The sequence below is a fragment of the Dermochelys coriacea genome, chromosome 4, assembly GCF_009764565.3.
Source record: "Dermochelys coriacea isolate rDerCor1 chromosome 4, rDerCor1.pri.v4, whole genome shotgun sequence".
NCBI lineage: Eukaryota > Metazoa > Chordata > Testudines > Dermochelyidae > Dermochelys > Dermochelys coriacea.
Window position 1 is genome coordinate 45,947,709 of NC_050071.1, and position 14,122 is coordinate 45,961,830.

General features: G+C 40.0%; 1 protein-coding gene across 1 annotated transcript in view; it reads right to left on the minus strand.

The window, feature by feature from the left end:
* Positions 1-11,842: 11,842 nt before the first annotated feature.
* Positions 11,843-14,122, minus strand: part of PGRMC2 (progesterone receptor membrane component 2) — a 28,223-nt gene continuing 25,943 nt past the window's right edge. The window contains exons 2-3 of the mRNA XM_038399872.2: positions 12,656-12,811; positions 11,843-11,946 (exon numbers count right to left, since the gene is read on the minus strand). Of these exons, the coding sequence (XP_038255800.1) occupies positions 11,849-11,946; positions 12,656-12,811 (254 nt within the window). The 3' untranslated portion in view covers positions 11,843-11,848. The remainder of the gene's footprint in view (positions 11,947-12,655; positions 12,812-14,122) is intronic.

The following is a 14,122-nucleotide window of genomic DNA, read 5'->3' on the forward strand; positions in this document are numbered from 1 at the left end:
TTGTGTTGTGTTCGTGATCTGTAAAATTATACATGAAAACATGGTTTAAAGCCAAGATTGTAGACTTGTATGAACTTTATTTTTATAGGTGAGTGAAGGTATTGCTTATGAAATTTAATCTTGTTAAAATTAGTAATGGCTTGATTCTCCAATTCATAACCAGTTTTCTGCAATTTTGATAGAATCATTTTCATATAATCCTGTTTTTGGTTTAAAACAGAGGCAAGTAACATGCTAAACATGGCCCTAAGCAGAAGACTTTGATATGGATTAGCTTCTTCTTTTTCCCTCAAAAACAAATACAACTCCCTCCTGCAACCATCTATAACTGCAGCACCATATCTCTCCCCATAACTCCTTCTGAGTATCCAGTATATACACAGTCACCAGTATTGATAATACCCAAAATTGGAAATAATTCTTAGTTGAAATGTATTGCATATATTTTAGTGGAATTCCATGATTTAAAGTTACTTTTTGCGGGAGAAAATGTGTGAATGGTAAGAAAGCACTATTGCAGAAGTGGATATGACTTTTTGTAAGCAGCAAGCAGCACAATGTGTTCTTTTGGTAATCAGTAATGTTTACACCTACTTTTCTTGAGGTGGAAGATGTAGCTTACTGTCTTCAACACAAGATTGACTGACTGTGTAACTTGGAGTATGGTATGTTTATAAAATTCCTAAAAATGTAGGAATCCAAGTAGTTAAATTGTTTGGACAAATGTGCTGTGTGTTTTTTACAAATCCCCTTTGTAAATAATCTTGCAATTTAGTACACATACCTGGGCTCTGCCATCTCTTGAATTTCTGATCTTTTCAGCTCTTAAAATATTGTGATTTGAGTGAATCGTATGTAATTGATGAAAAGCTTCAAACTCTGCCTCTTCATTTAAAAGAAAAGTTACTTAAACTAATTCAACAGCAATCTGCCTTTCAGTCTAGATGTTAGCTTTTGGCTCATGCTGCTGCTTGGGGCTTAATGCTGTAATTAAGCTAGCCCAAAATGTCTACTTAGCTTAATTTGCAGCACTTCTTTTCAAAGAACTATTCCTACTTGATTCTGTGCACTGAGTGGAAGGAAGCCTTTGAAGTTGTTGCAGCTCTGATGTACAAAATCAATAACTGTTTTAAAAATCCAGTTTATTATTTAATATTTAGGTAGTGACATAAGTTTATCTAGTGCTGTACAGAACTAATTCACAGTCACTGCCCAAAGGCCTTTAATTTATATTAGACAAGTGCAGGAAATGATATTACACTGTAGTGAGAAGGGAAAGAACAAATAAGAAAAGAAAATGGGGAGGGGACATTCATATATAACATTTCTTTTAAACATTTTTTGTGAATATGGCAATGGTAAAATAGATGTGCAAAGTCAGGCAAAGGGGAGTAAGTTTGGGAGGATTTTAAAGTAGAGAGACTCCTTCTGCAAAAGAAGCAGGGACTCAAAAAAAGCTTTGGGGGTCATGGTGAATAAGCAGCTGAACATGAGCTCCCAGTGTGATTCTGTGGCTACTGCACAGCCCTTGGATGCATCAACTGGAATCTTGAGTAGGAGAAGTGGCTATTTTACCTTTGTATTTGGCACTGGTGCTACCACTGCTGGAATACTGTATCCAGTTCTGATGTCCACAATTCAAGAAGGATGTTGGTAAATTGGAGTGGATTCAGAGTGAAGTCATGAAAATGATTAAAGGATTAAAAAACATACCTTAGGGCTTGTCTACATTACCCACAGGATCGACAGGCAGCAACCGATCCAGCAAGAATCTATTTATTGCATCCAGTCTCGACGTGATAAATTGACCACCGAGCGCTCTCCTGTCGACTCCAGTACTCCACTGGAGTGAGAGGCACAGGCGGAGTCGATGGGGGAGCATCAGCTGTCAACTCACCACAGTGAAGACACCGTGGTGAGTAGATCTAAGTACGTCGACTTCAGCTACGTTATTCATGTAGCTGAAGTTGCGTAACTTAGATCGATTTCCCCCACCCCACCCCTCAGTGTAGACCAGGCCTTAGTGATAGACTCAAAGAGCTCAATCTGTTTATCTTAACAAATGGAAGGTTAAGAGGTAACTTGATTACAATCTAAGTACCTACATTGGGGGCAAATATTTAATGGACTCTTCAGTCTAGCAAAGAAAGGTGTAACATGTTCCAGTGTGGCTGGAAGTTGAAGGTAGATACATTCAGACTGGAAGTAAGGTGTAAATTATTAACAGCGAGAGTAATTAACTACTGAAACAATTTACCAAGGATTGTGATTGATTCTCCATCACTGGCACTTTTAAAATCAAGATTGGATGTTTTTCTAAAAGATGCTCTAGGAATTATATTGGGGAAGTTCTATAGCCTGTGTTACACAGGTCAGATTAGTTTATCACAATGGTCCCTTCTGTCATAGGACTCTATGAAGAGGAAAAGGTTTTTCCAGTCAAAAGGCAGTTTGAAAAGAGCACCAGGATCCAAGTGGGAGGGGTTAAAGGAGTATCTAAGCAAGAAGAGTGACTATAGGTCCTGAGTGGGAAGTTAAAGAGGAATGCAAGCGTAGTGTTGGAACAGCTCTTTGAAAATGAGGATGAGGAATTTAAACTTTATGCAGAAAACAATGAAGGGTTTTGAGGAAGCAGGAAACTAACTCTCTTTTAGCATCTTGTAAAATTGTAATTACATTTTGTTTTTCCTTTTGTTTTTACTTGGCTTACTTTGAGCAGCATCAGTTTCAAAAATCCCATTCCCTGCATAGAACGGAGCTGTAATGGCATGTTGAATAGAATGAGTTGGATAAGCAGTTAAAATGTGGGCCATCTATAATCAAATGATGGATGCATGGAGTGTACAAGGGCTATTAACTCAATAGTGATTGAATTAATTCAAACCTATACCCTAGGCCCAAATTCACAGCTGGAGAAAAAACTTTAAAGTAATTTAGTCCAGCAGTGAATTTGGCCCATCATGGAGAAACTCGTGAAGTTTGTTAGAAGTATTAAAAAACATGAGCTCATGCCAGTGCCTGCATGAATGTTATTCAGAAGACATGTAAAACATTTTGGGATGGGAAAGAGACAGTTGGAAAAGCATTGCTGTTTGATAAACAAAGGCGGCTCATGTTCTGCACAGAGTGAGAGCAAAGAATAAATCTGCAAATAAAGCCTCAAGTGTAGTCTTTAAATCTTAATTTTCCCATGTGCCTTGGATCAGAAATTTTCAGCTGCACTGCCTGTGCGGGGGTCCCCGCACACCCTAGCTATCCTCAGGCCCCATACAAAGGGCATTAAGGGCTATGACAGATGAACAAGACCCAGGTTTTTGGGATTTTTTTCCCAACCATCTGTGCCTGAGAGAGAGTTCAGTAGTGCTCACTTGTTTTGCTAGCTGTTTGTTTATTTAATCTTTACTTAGGACTACTAGTGATTAAACAGACTAAGTTTTATTTTTAATAGGTTTAGTTTAGTTAAAGGGAGCAAAAGTTTCGGGACATTGTACCCTCCCTCCTTTCCAGGGGAGCTCTTCTTTATTGAAGACCTTTTGTCCTAAGGGTATGCCTAAATTCCCAAGATGTAATTATTGCCTCAATTGGTAGGAGTCCATCCCAGTTAGTGATGGCCACTTGCACCATATCCACTGTTCGGAGGATACTTATGTGCTTTCTAAGTGCAAGACTTGCTTGGGATTCAAGAGTCATTACAGGACAGACGGGGACATATGGAGGACATACAGGACAGACAGGGACTCCCTCCAACCTGCATCAGATCCAAACCCAGATACCCCACTGTATATCAGTGTAAGTGATACTCACACTCTTTAGTTCTACAGCTCGATCGCCTTCTTGATTATTGTGCCAAAGGGATTTGTGGTTCCCTGGTACCCATGCAAACTGTCAGATAATCTGCTCCTCTACCTGTGTCTATGCCCATCCCCTTTTCTGAATTGTGGAGACAACAGCTCTTCAAAATATTCTATCCAAGGTTGTTTTGATCATCTACCTCAGCCTGACTTTCCTGGAGCTTTTTCCTCAAGGGACGCTTCAAGATGCAAGGTTTCTGTGATCTGTCCTCAGTCAAAACCACTTTCAGTATTGAGTGCTTTCCTTCAGGCTTTCTACTGTCCCCAGGATGTTTGCAAAGGTTATGGCAATTGTCACACTCCATCGCTGGGGCGTCATAGTCTTCCCTTACCTCAATGATTGACTGCTTAAAGGATGCTCTTGCATTGAGGTCCAGGTTGCCATCAAGAGAGCTTCAGCCCTGTTCACCATGCTAGGACTCAATTCGACATTGAGAAGTCCTCTCTTACCTGCTCAGCAAATACAACATCCAGAGCTTACCTACTGGAAGACAGATTTCTGACACATTTAATTACACATGTCCCATTGAGCCTTTGCAGCTCCCCAGTCACATGGTGGCATCTGTCTTCATCGTGCTACATTCCCACTTGCACTTTGGCTATTTCCAGGCTTGGCTTAGGACATTTATACCCCAACAGAGACAGTTTGAAAAGTGCTCTCCATTCCTCAGCATGTGCTAAAATCCACAGAAGGCTTGCTGAGGAGTCTCTTTCAACTATCCATTTCCTGTCATCCCATAGCTTCAGATGCCTCCCTTCTAGGATGGTGAGCTCCCCTACAGGACCATACTGTTGAGGGCAGATGGTCTGATCACAATCTACTCTCCATATCAACTTGCTGAGGCTCATGGCAATCAGACATGCTTGCTCATAGATTTATTATAGGGCTAACCTGTTTCCAAATATCAAGGAACTCACCCCAACCTGGGATTTGAACTTAATTGTCACCTCTCTGATGAAGCTTCCCTTTGAAACTCTGGCTGTGTCTTCACTTTTACACCTATCCCTGAAAACCACTTTTTTTGTGGCTATATCATTTCTGGTTGGAGAGTTGGTAAGTTAAGTACTTTAATGGCTAACCACCACCCTCCAGGCTCTTTTCTTTCAAGACAAGGTATTCCTCTACCCACATCCTGGGTTCTTACCTAACATCACATAAGATTTTCATATCATCTATTCATCTTCTGGTTTTTCACCCTAAACTTCATCCAGAACCTTCACACCTTGAATATTTGGAGGACTTTAGCCTTCTGTTTGGACAGGACTAGAGCTATTTGATTTTTTTTTTTCGGTTTTGGACATGGTTAAAGGTACACCTGTGTCCACGGAGTCTAAACGGGTTTCCAGTTGTATTGTCCTGCTACAAATTGCTAGTGTCCGACAGCCTGTGAGCAAAAACTTTTGCTAACCTTTCTGTAGCTGTTGTTCTTCGAGATGTATTGCACGTGTCCATTCCAATGTAGGTGTGTACGTGTCCTGAGCACAGTTGGTCTTTTTCCCTGAGTGACATCTGTCAGGTCAGCTCCAGCGCCTCTGGTGCCACATGCTCATAGAGCTGATATAAACAGCCTTACCAACCCCCTCAGTTTCCTCTTACCCTCTGACTCCGATAAGAGGGGAAGGAAGGTGGGTTTTGGAATAGACATGTGCAACACCTCTCAAAAAAATAGTTACAGAAAGGTTAGTAACTGGTTCTTCTTCGAATGCTTGCACATGTCTCTTCCAATGTGGGTGACTCTCAAGCAGTTGCACAGGAAGTGGGCACAGAGTTCAGGAACAAGCTGACTGCAAGACTGTGGGGCTGAAGTTGGCATTCTCTCTGGCTTGCTGGGTGATGGCATAGTACATTGAGATCATGTGCACTGAAGACCAGGTTGCTGCCCTGAAGATGTCCTGAATGGGACTTGTGCTAAGAGAGCAGACTAGGAGGCCTGTGATCTTTTAGAATGAGCTGTCAGGTTTGACTGCCAGTTTGTGGCATGCATGAATTCATGATGTAATCCAGGATGAGATTCTCTGAGCGGAGATGTGAAGACCTTTCATCCTCTCTGCTATTGCTGTGAATAGTGGGGTTGATCTGCAAAATGGCTTGGTTCTTTGTATATAAATGCCAGGGCACATCTAACATCATGGAGTGTAGAGATTGCCCCTCCCTATTTGTAAGTGGCTTTGGGAAGACAACTGGTAAATTGCTTAACTGCAATGGAATTGCGAAACCACTTTTGGGAGGAATTCCAGGTGTGGGCACAGCTGCACCTTATCCTTAAAGATTGTATATGGGGGCTCTAATGTGAGGGCACAGATCTCCAAAACCCTTCTGCCTGAGGTGATGACCACCAAGAAAGCTGCTTTCCAGGAGAGGTGCATCAATGAGCACATTGCCAGCAGCTCGAATGGGGAACCCATAAGCTTTGACAGGATGAGGTTTAGATCCCAGGGAGAAACAGGCTCTCAACCTCTCCAGGCCTTTAAGAAAACAGATGACCATCTTCTGTGAAAAGACGGACTGGTTGTCGAGCCAGGAATGGAAGGCCGATATCATTGCTAGGTGGACTTTGGCTGAAGAAATAGCCAGATCCTGTTTCAGATGCAAAAGATACTCCAATGTAAATTGCAATGGGGATTGGGCAGAACTCCACCTTGGGTGGACTAGAGGGAGAATCACTTCCATTTTGCAAGGTAAGTGGCCCTGATGGAGGGTTTTCTACTGTCTAGAAGAACTCTACAGACTTGCTCTGAGCAAGCTTGCTCCTCGGGATTCAGCGATAGAGTTTCCAGGCCATCAGATTAAGAGGGTGGAGCAGCTGCTCGTGGTCTTGGGAGATCAAGTGTGGGTGTAGCGGAAGCAGGAGCATGGTTTCCATTGAGAGGCCTAACAGGGTTGTGAACCAATGCTGCGTGGGCTGTGCTAGGGCTACGAGACTGACCCGTGCCCAATCCTGCTTGATCTTCATTAGAACCTTGTGTATCATTGGGATAGGAGGAAAAGCGTAATACAGGTGATCTACCCATGATAGCAGGAAGGTGTCTGTAAGAGACCCTGGGCTGTTGCCTCGCAGGGACCAGAACTGGTGGAAAATTTTTGTGTGGAAGTTTGCATCCTTTAAATCGAGGGCAGCATACTAAGCGCCCGGATCCAGAGAGGGAATGATGGAAGCCAGGGAGACCATCCAGAGTTTAGTTTGAGATAGTGGTTGAGATGATGCAGTTTTAGGATTGGTCTGAGATCATCTTTGACTTTCATAATTAGGAAATAATGGGAATAGAATTTCTTTCCTTTTAAGTGACACGGAACCTGTTATGGCTCCTACCTGAAGGAGGGATTGGACGACGACTTCCAACAGTTGCTTGCGAGAAGGGTCCCTGAAGAAGAATGGGGTGCAGGGGGATAGGTGGGGTAGACAGAAACTGGAGGGTGCATCCCACTTCTATTATGCTGAGGTACCTAACAGTCTGAAGTAATGCAAGTCCAGGCATTGAAGAAGTGGGACAGGCAGCTTGAAAACACACAATCCAATATTGCGGGGATTGAAATGCGATGTGCTGCAGGCAGTGCAGGGCTTGAAGCCCAGTGACTGAGGCATGCCCCACCACCAGGAGTGGACGAACCTAGCTACCTAAGCACAAAGGAGTCCAACAACCATCACTACTATAACTATATACACTGGAAAAGAAGAGAAATAACAGAAAAACCACTTGGAAATTTGCCTGAAGCAACAAGGGTTGTTCCAGCAATCATCAGGCAGTAAGAAGGAACTGAGGGGATGCAGGGTCAGTGAACCCTTTATAATGGTGCTATGAGTGCGTGGCACCAGAGGGCACTGGAGCAGACTCTATGGATACCATTAGGGGAAATAATTCTGGCAACTATGCTTGGGGGACACATGCATGGGGGCACACACTTCCATTGGACTGGACATGTGCAAGCACTCGAATTATAGCTCTTTCCACAAGATGTCTGTTTCTTTTGCCCCATTGAATGGCATCCCTATTGCAGAAATCTGCCATGAACCTCCCCAGGTTCAAGGTACTATGCTTTGGAGTGGATGCTACATTTGGGTCTGCTATTCTTCAGTCAGTTTTAATCATATTCCACCTGCTCTTCTCCCTGGATGACATAATACGGTGCACCATGGATGCCATTGTCACAAAAGGTAGGAAACTCACTTCACAAAATGGCAGTCTGCAGGTTCTTTAATTACAGTAGGCTAAATAGAGATCTGAGTTAAGTTTCCAAGATGTCAATGTTTTCTTTCTTACATTTCCCAATTATTGTATGCCTGCAGTGGTTTGTTAGAGTTGTTCAATGAAAAACATACTAAACACTTTTTTTAAGAGCTATGAATTTGATATCTTAAGAAGTTTCCAATGTTAATCAGTTTGAACAGAGTGGATCTAATTGTTCTTACATCTGTGTTATATCTACTGAAGTACATGAAGTTGCACTAATGCAACAGAGCACCATCCACTGATGATAGTATAGGATGTATAATCCCCTATTTACAAATATAAAGTCTTAAGTTTTGCTTTCAGGAATTGGGTATCTTTCTGCCCTAGTGGGACCATTACGTAGTTCTTAGGTTACCACTTTTAGTTTATAAGTTCTGAAATGTTTCTCCTGTTGATTCACCATGTATTGCAGTGTGAACTCTTGCAGCTTTAAAAACTGAATTGAATCTAGTTCACTATATGTAAATTTTTAAAAAGGCAAAAGTTTTAGTATCTGTACACGTTCTGCAACAGGAAAAAAAACTAAACCGCATCAATCTGCTTATGTATAGGCAACATGTTAAACAGCAAGAGTGGTAGCTGTACTCTATACAAGACAGACTAGCTGACCTGTTTTTAACCACTGTGCAGGGTTAGACAACACTGACTAACATCCTACAGCATCCACTCCTGGAGCCAAATCTACTGAAGCACTGGTGCAAGAAATCATGGGGTTTTCCACATGATGGGGTAATGGACTCTACTGGGGTGTGATTTCTAAAGTCTGTTAACATTAAATGTTAATTAGACAGGGTCTATATGGACCAATTAATGTGCAGCATGTAGGTGCTCTTTAAAAACAGAGACAACTTGCAATTGTTACACAGGAGGTGTGCCTGTGCCAGGGTGGCTACAGTTGAGGCTTCTCTAGATGGTGGGGGTAATGTGGCTTGATTCATTAGTATTTGCAAAATGAAATGCTGTAAGTGAAAAGTACAAACCATCCTATTGGATCCTCTTGTACACCACTAACAACTTTATTCAAATGACTTTTTTGGCATGACAAACTGTACAAACATTGCCAATGTGGTTTTAAAAAACAAACTTGAGGTACCTGTCAGAGGTCTGATCCACCTAGCATTGGGTTATGCAACTTAAACCCACACAATCCTGTTCCTCTAGATACAAGGTAAACTTTTTCTGGTGATTCTCATTCATGTAAGGTAACACAGAGGAACAGTCTTTGTAAGGTCTGATTAGGGGACTTCCCTATAATGTAAATATGGATTTATTGTCTAAAGTCAGGGATGCAGTTTTTTTTAAGTAAGATGAATAGTGCTAATGTACCTTATGACAAGTCTAGAGCTCTAGTCAAGTGAAAAAGGGGAAAAATCAAAGCCATGAAAGTTACTGTAATAGAACTGGTGTTTAATATCCACTAACTTAAAAAAAATTCTGCAGTTGTCTTCAGTATGATAAATTACTAACTTTTGAAGTTTGTTTATGTTAAGGCCTCTGATCAAGTGAGTTTAAGGGAGTTTTTAGGAGCAGAATTCAATTTAAGGGGTTCATGTATTCTCAATTGTAGAGTAATAAAGTATGATGGAATTTGGCACACTACTTACTTGCATTTTAAACAAATTGATTGCACTACCACAACAGGTTTCTGCAAATGACTTGTAGTTAGCTTTTGCACTTAAGATGTGGGTTTGGACTGTGCTGGTAATGAACTCTAATACTTTTGTATTAGACATAGACAGAAGCTTTAACAGTATCTTGTTTTGTAACTGTTCTTGTCTTTGAAGAGTGCTATAGAAAGTTGTCTGGATTAACATGAACTCTGCTCCCTCGCAGTAGCCCTATTGAATGCTATTTGATTGTGTAAAATACACTAGTAGTTAGAACAACATACTTAACTGAAATCAGAGGACTTGCCTACAGAACACAATTGCTCATTTCTTTCAAACAGACTGAAATGGGAAAAAGTTGTAACTGTGGAATGGAAGACTAAAGTGATTTCTAATTTCTACAAAGAACAAGTATCTCACAAAAAATGGGAAGTGAGACTTAAACATACTCACATGCACTCTTAGCATGGGTTAGAGTTGTGCTGTAATGTTGGACAAAAGGACCCTGCTCATGTATAATGTTCTGTTAGACACAGTAAAGTAACAACTGATTAGGGTTTACTTATTCCAAATAATGTGTAGTCTATTATGTCATCTTTGTAACTCCTCTCTCCCTTAATAGGGTCTACTAGTGCCACATAAATCAGTAAAGCAAGACAAGCCTTCATAAAATTAAAAACATGTAATGGGAGTTTAGTTGTGGTGCAACTTGCCCCTGACTGGATAACAAAAAAAATGGATTAAAAACAGCTGAAATAACTGATCAATTTAAGAAATTTCATTAACAGTGGACATGTCTTGTTAACTTAGTGTGTATTACACCAATTCCCTGGAATGCTTCATTGCTATGTGTCAGTTTATATTCTTGAACCATAATGCACTATGGTTCACACTTTTTTTTAAACCAAAGTTTACCTCAATAAATCTTCTGAGGGTGTAATTGAAGAAGTTTTTATTCAAGGGCAGTGCAAAAACATTTAATGCCCTAGGTTTCCCCCCCCCCCCTTATTCTACATGCACATGGCAATCCTGGGCATTATATTCCACTGTAGTGACTAATAGCTTACATACAAAATCTGACAGCACATTTGGTATTGTACATGCTTTATTAAAATGGTACTTTGTATTTACAGTATCTGCAGAAACAATCCCTCCCAAGTCTTGCAGTCAGACACCCACCCAGAGACACACATACCCTCACTACAGCATTGTGAAGGCTAGGCTCCCACAAATTAGGCAGCTCCTGGGGGTGGGGGAGCATGGTAGGGTGGCTTAATTATTTAAAAAGAAGCATGAGGGAATGCATTTGGCCATCACAATGCTAATTAAGTTTATGTACATTAACATATGGCAGTAACACTGAGTAGTCCTTTTCCATTCTATGTACAGAATGACATCAAGGTTTGCTAGTCAACAGAACATTCTAACTTCAGTCTCAATGGTGCTTATTGTGACTTTGAAACCACATATTGGGGGCTTTCCCTTAAAACAATTCAAGTCTATTTAAGTGAAATAAGGCACAATTAATATTGATTTGATTTAGGGGAAGGGTAAAAGGCAGGCTTCAGCTGATAGTTATAAAAAATTAGTTTTGCCAAATCCTTTTGAGAGAGAGGTCACTTGTATGTCCTTCAAATCCACAAAGATGTGTCTCAAGAAAACTGAAGTTTTTCTGCCAGGGCTACTTCTGCCCATACAAAACAAATTTGGAAACTCACATTTTAACACCAGTTTCAGTGGCCCAGACTTCAGTATTGATATACATGAGTAAATATTTTTAATGCAGAAGGAGAAAACGTGAAACAAAACTGAGTTCATTTTCCTAAACTTAGTCCATACTTACAGGCTCTATGTGAAGGCTTCATCTTACTGATAAAAAAAAAAAGAGTAGGGGTGTTTGGTTTTTTTTAAGCCTTTTACATCCCTAGCCCCTTCTCATAAATGAAGCCTTACCACACATTACAAATAAACTGCAACAAAAAGTTTGGCAACACAAATGATGCCTAGTATTCAAATCTTCACTGGGTATGTTATTTTCTTTGTACAAAACCTGTTGAATGTTTTTTGCAGCAGATGAACTGTACCCAAAGATGCAAGACATTGTGATGGGGGAATAAGAGGTTTCAGTTCTGAAGGCCCCAACTTTGGTTCTTACAAAGTTCAATCCTGTTTAGTGTGATCCTTGATATCCTCCTCATCTGTATATTCTGATGGTTCTTCCCCTGGTTTTAGGAGTCTACCTACGTAGTCATATTTTTCTGGAAAAAGATGTGTCAATTACTATCAAATTCAACTATTTCCACTAAATCTCTTTCCTGTAACTAATGTGCATTACAGATCAGGGTTTTTTTTTTTCCCCTTTCATGCTAAGGTTCTGATTCCGTATCACTGCAGTCAAAGGAATTTTAAAGACTGGCAGCAAGATCAGACCCTGAAATATCTTTGTAGGGATTTTCCACTTGTCCGTTCTTTGACCACTCTTTCCCACAAATTACCAATGGTTAGGTGAAAATTCTATCCTTGTACCCTTTGCAACCCTGTTGATTTTAGTGCGGTTTGAAAACTTTGACTTTAAGCTCCTGATGAAAATAATGCAACATAAGACAAAACAGATCAGTACTACACCCAAAACGAGAGATTAAATGGAATCTACACTGAACATCTTCTGATTAAGGTGCCATATTCTATTAGTCAGTCACTCCTAGAGCTGTTATGTCAGTGGAGTGACATCAAGTCTGAAACATGGACATTTTCTATTTAGCTATTTATAAAAACAAAAGTAATTAAATACATACATCGCCACTATTAAAATTCCTTCTAAAGCTAAAAGAATTCCTTTTCCAAGAAGATAAAAATATTGCCACAACTTCTGTACAGTGAGCAAGAAACCTCTTTTAAAAAGCCCCCATCCATTTGTCAGATTCAGTACAATAAGTAAACAATTGATTTGCTAGTTTAAAAAGTTACCTTTAAATTGCATTTCCCATTCTCTAACACTTTCCATTTGTACAGCATTTAAGTCCGATAGGTCATCATATTCATCTCTGAGTGCATCTTTATCTAGACAGAAAGTTGCTAGTCCCCTGGAGGCATCTCTGCCAGCAAATATTCCATATGGACCCTCTGAAAATAGAAAACAAAATTGATATTTTCCAAGTTTATTTACAGTGATTGACCTCAACCCTTGAGTAAGATGCATGTGGCAGAAACAGCAGGGAAAACAAGACTTTACGTCATCCCATATTTCTGGAGAAGTTGTTGGGAACAGCAGTATTGTAATGTTGAAGCATTTAGTGGCACTGCAGCTCCACCCTGGGCATCACTATGAGATGGACAGGGAAGGCTGACAAGAGAAGCAAAAGCAGGAAAAATAAATCTTTTACATGGGTATCTGACAAGACCAAATCAGAAGTCAAACTCATCTTATGAGAGAGTCATTTCAAGTGCTTCTGCAGGCTGAGGGCAAAGGTACAGGAAAACAGAATGAGAAAGGAAAAACTTTTCTACTAGCAAGTACTACATACATACAAAGAGAGACCATTTAAGTTTGACTCGGCCCTATTACTTCAAGTTCTGGCAACATCTTAAAATGGAAATCCATTATAAACTTAAGTTCCCTGATGTTAGGTCATTGAACTCAACTGTGATACCAAGGGTGGAGGAACAGCTTTTTAATGTAAAACCAGGATATTGGTCCAACCCTGTCACACAATTCTTTGAAAGAAATGCTTTATGAACCATCAAACTCCAAGTGTTCTTATAAAGTTGACCCTAACACAATAAAATGGGAAATGAAGCAATTACCCTGGTCTGATTCCAAGTTATTCTGTAATGAAGGTCTGTACTGCAAGATGTACAATGTTGACGGTGTAAATTAGTTAACCATTTAGTCCTAAAACGCTAATAACCTGCTTACTGCAAAGTGGAGTCAGCGTCAAAGCATATCTGTTTTTAAAGGGGCGTACAACTGTTTATTTTAAAAAAATATTCTTACCTATATTAAAGTTTAGTTTTCTAATCAAGTTTACTTTATCATTTGTATTGTTTACTTTTTATTTCTCACGCAGAGTAATGAAACTTGATGGAAGTCCATTTTATTTTCAGATTCTCCATTCTGCCACATTTGGGTTTCAAACACTGCAGTAGTGTCTTAAATTTTTTTTTCCAGTCACAGCTATTTATTCCCAGTCATGGATGCTTATCTACTGATCTTATTTCTAAAAGCAAATCTAAAAGTTTGTGATTAAAACTGAGTTGAGAACAATGCCAGTTACTTTTCCAAAAGAAAAATACGTTTTCAACTGCCAGTTTAATTTTAGCTTTTATAAGTATGCTTGAAGACTGTAGTTGCCTGCCTCTGACCCTTTTGTTATTTCTGTGGAGATTACCAGGCAAGTTAGTCTCCCTACCTATTTCATACTAACAGACCAACAG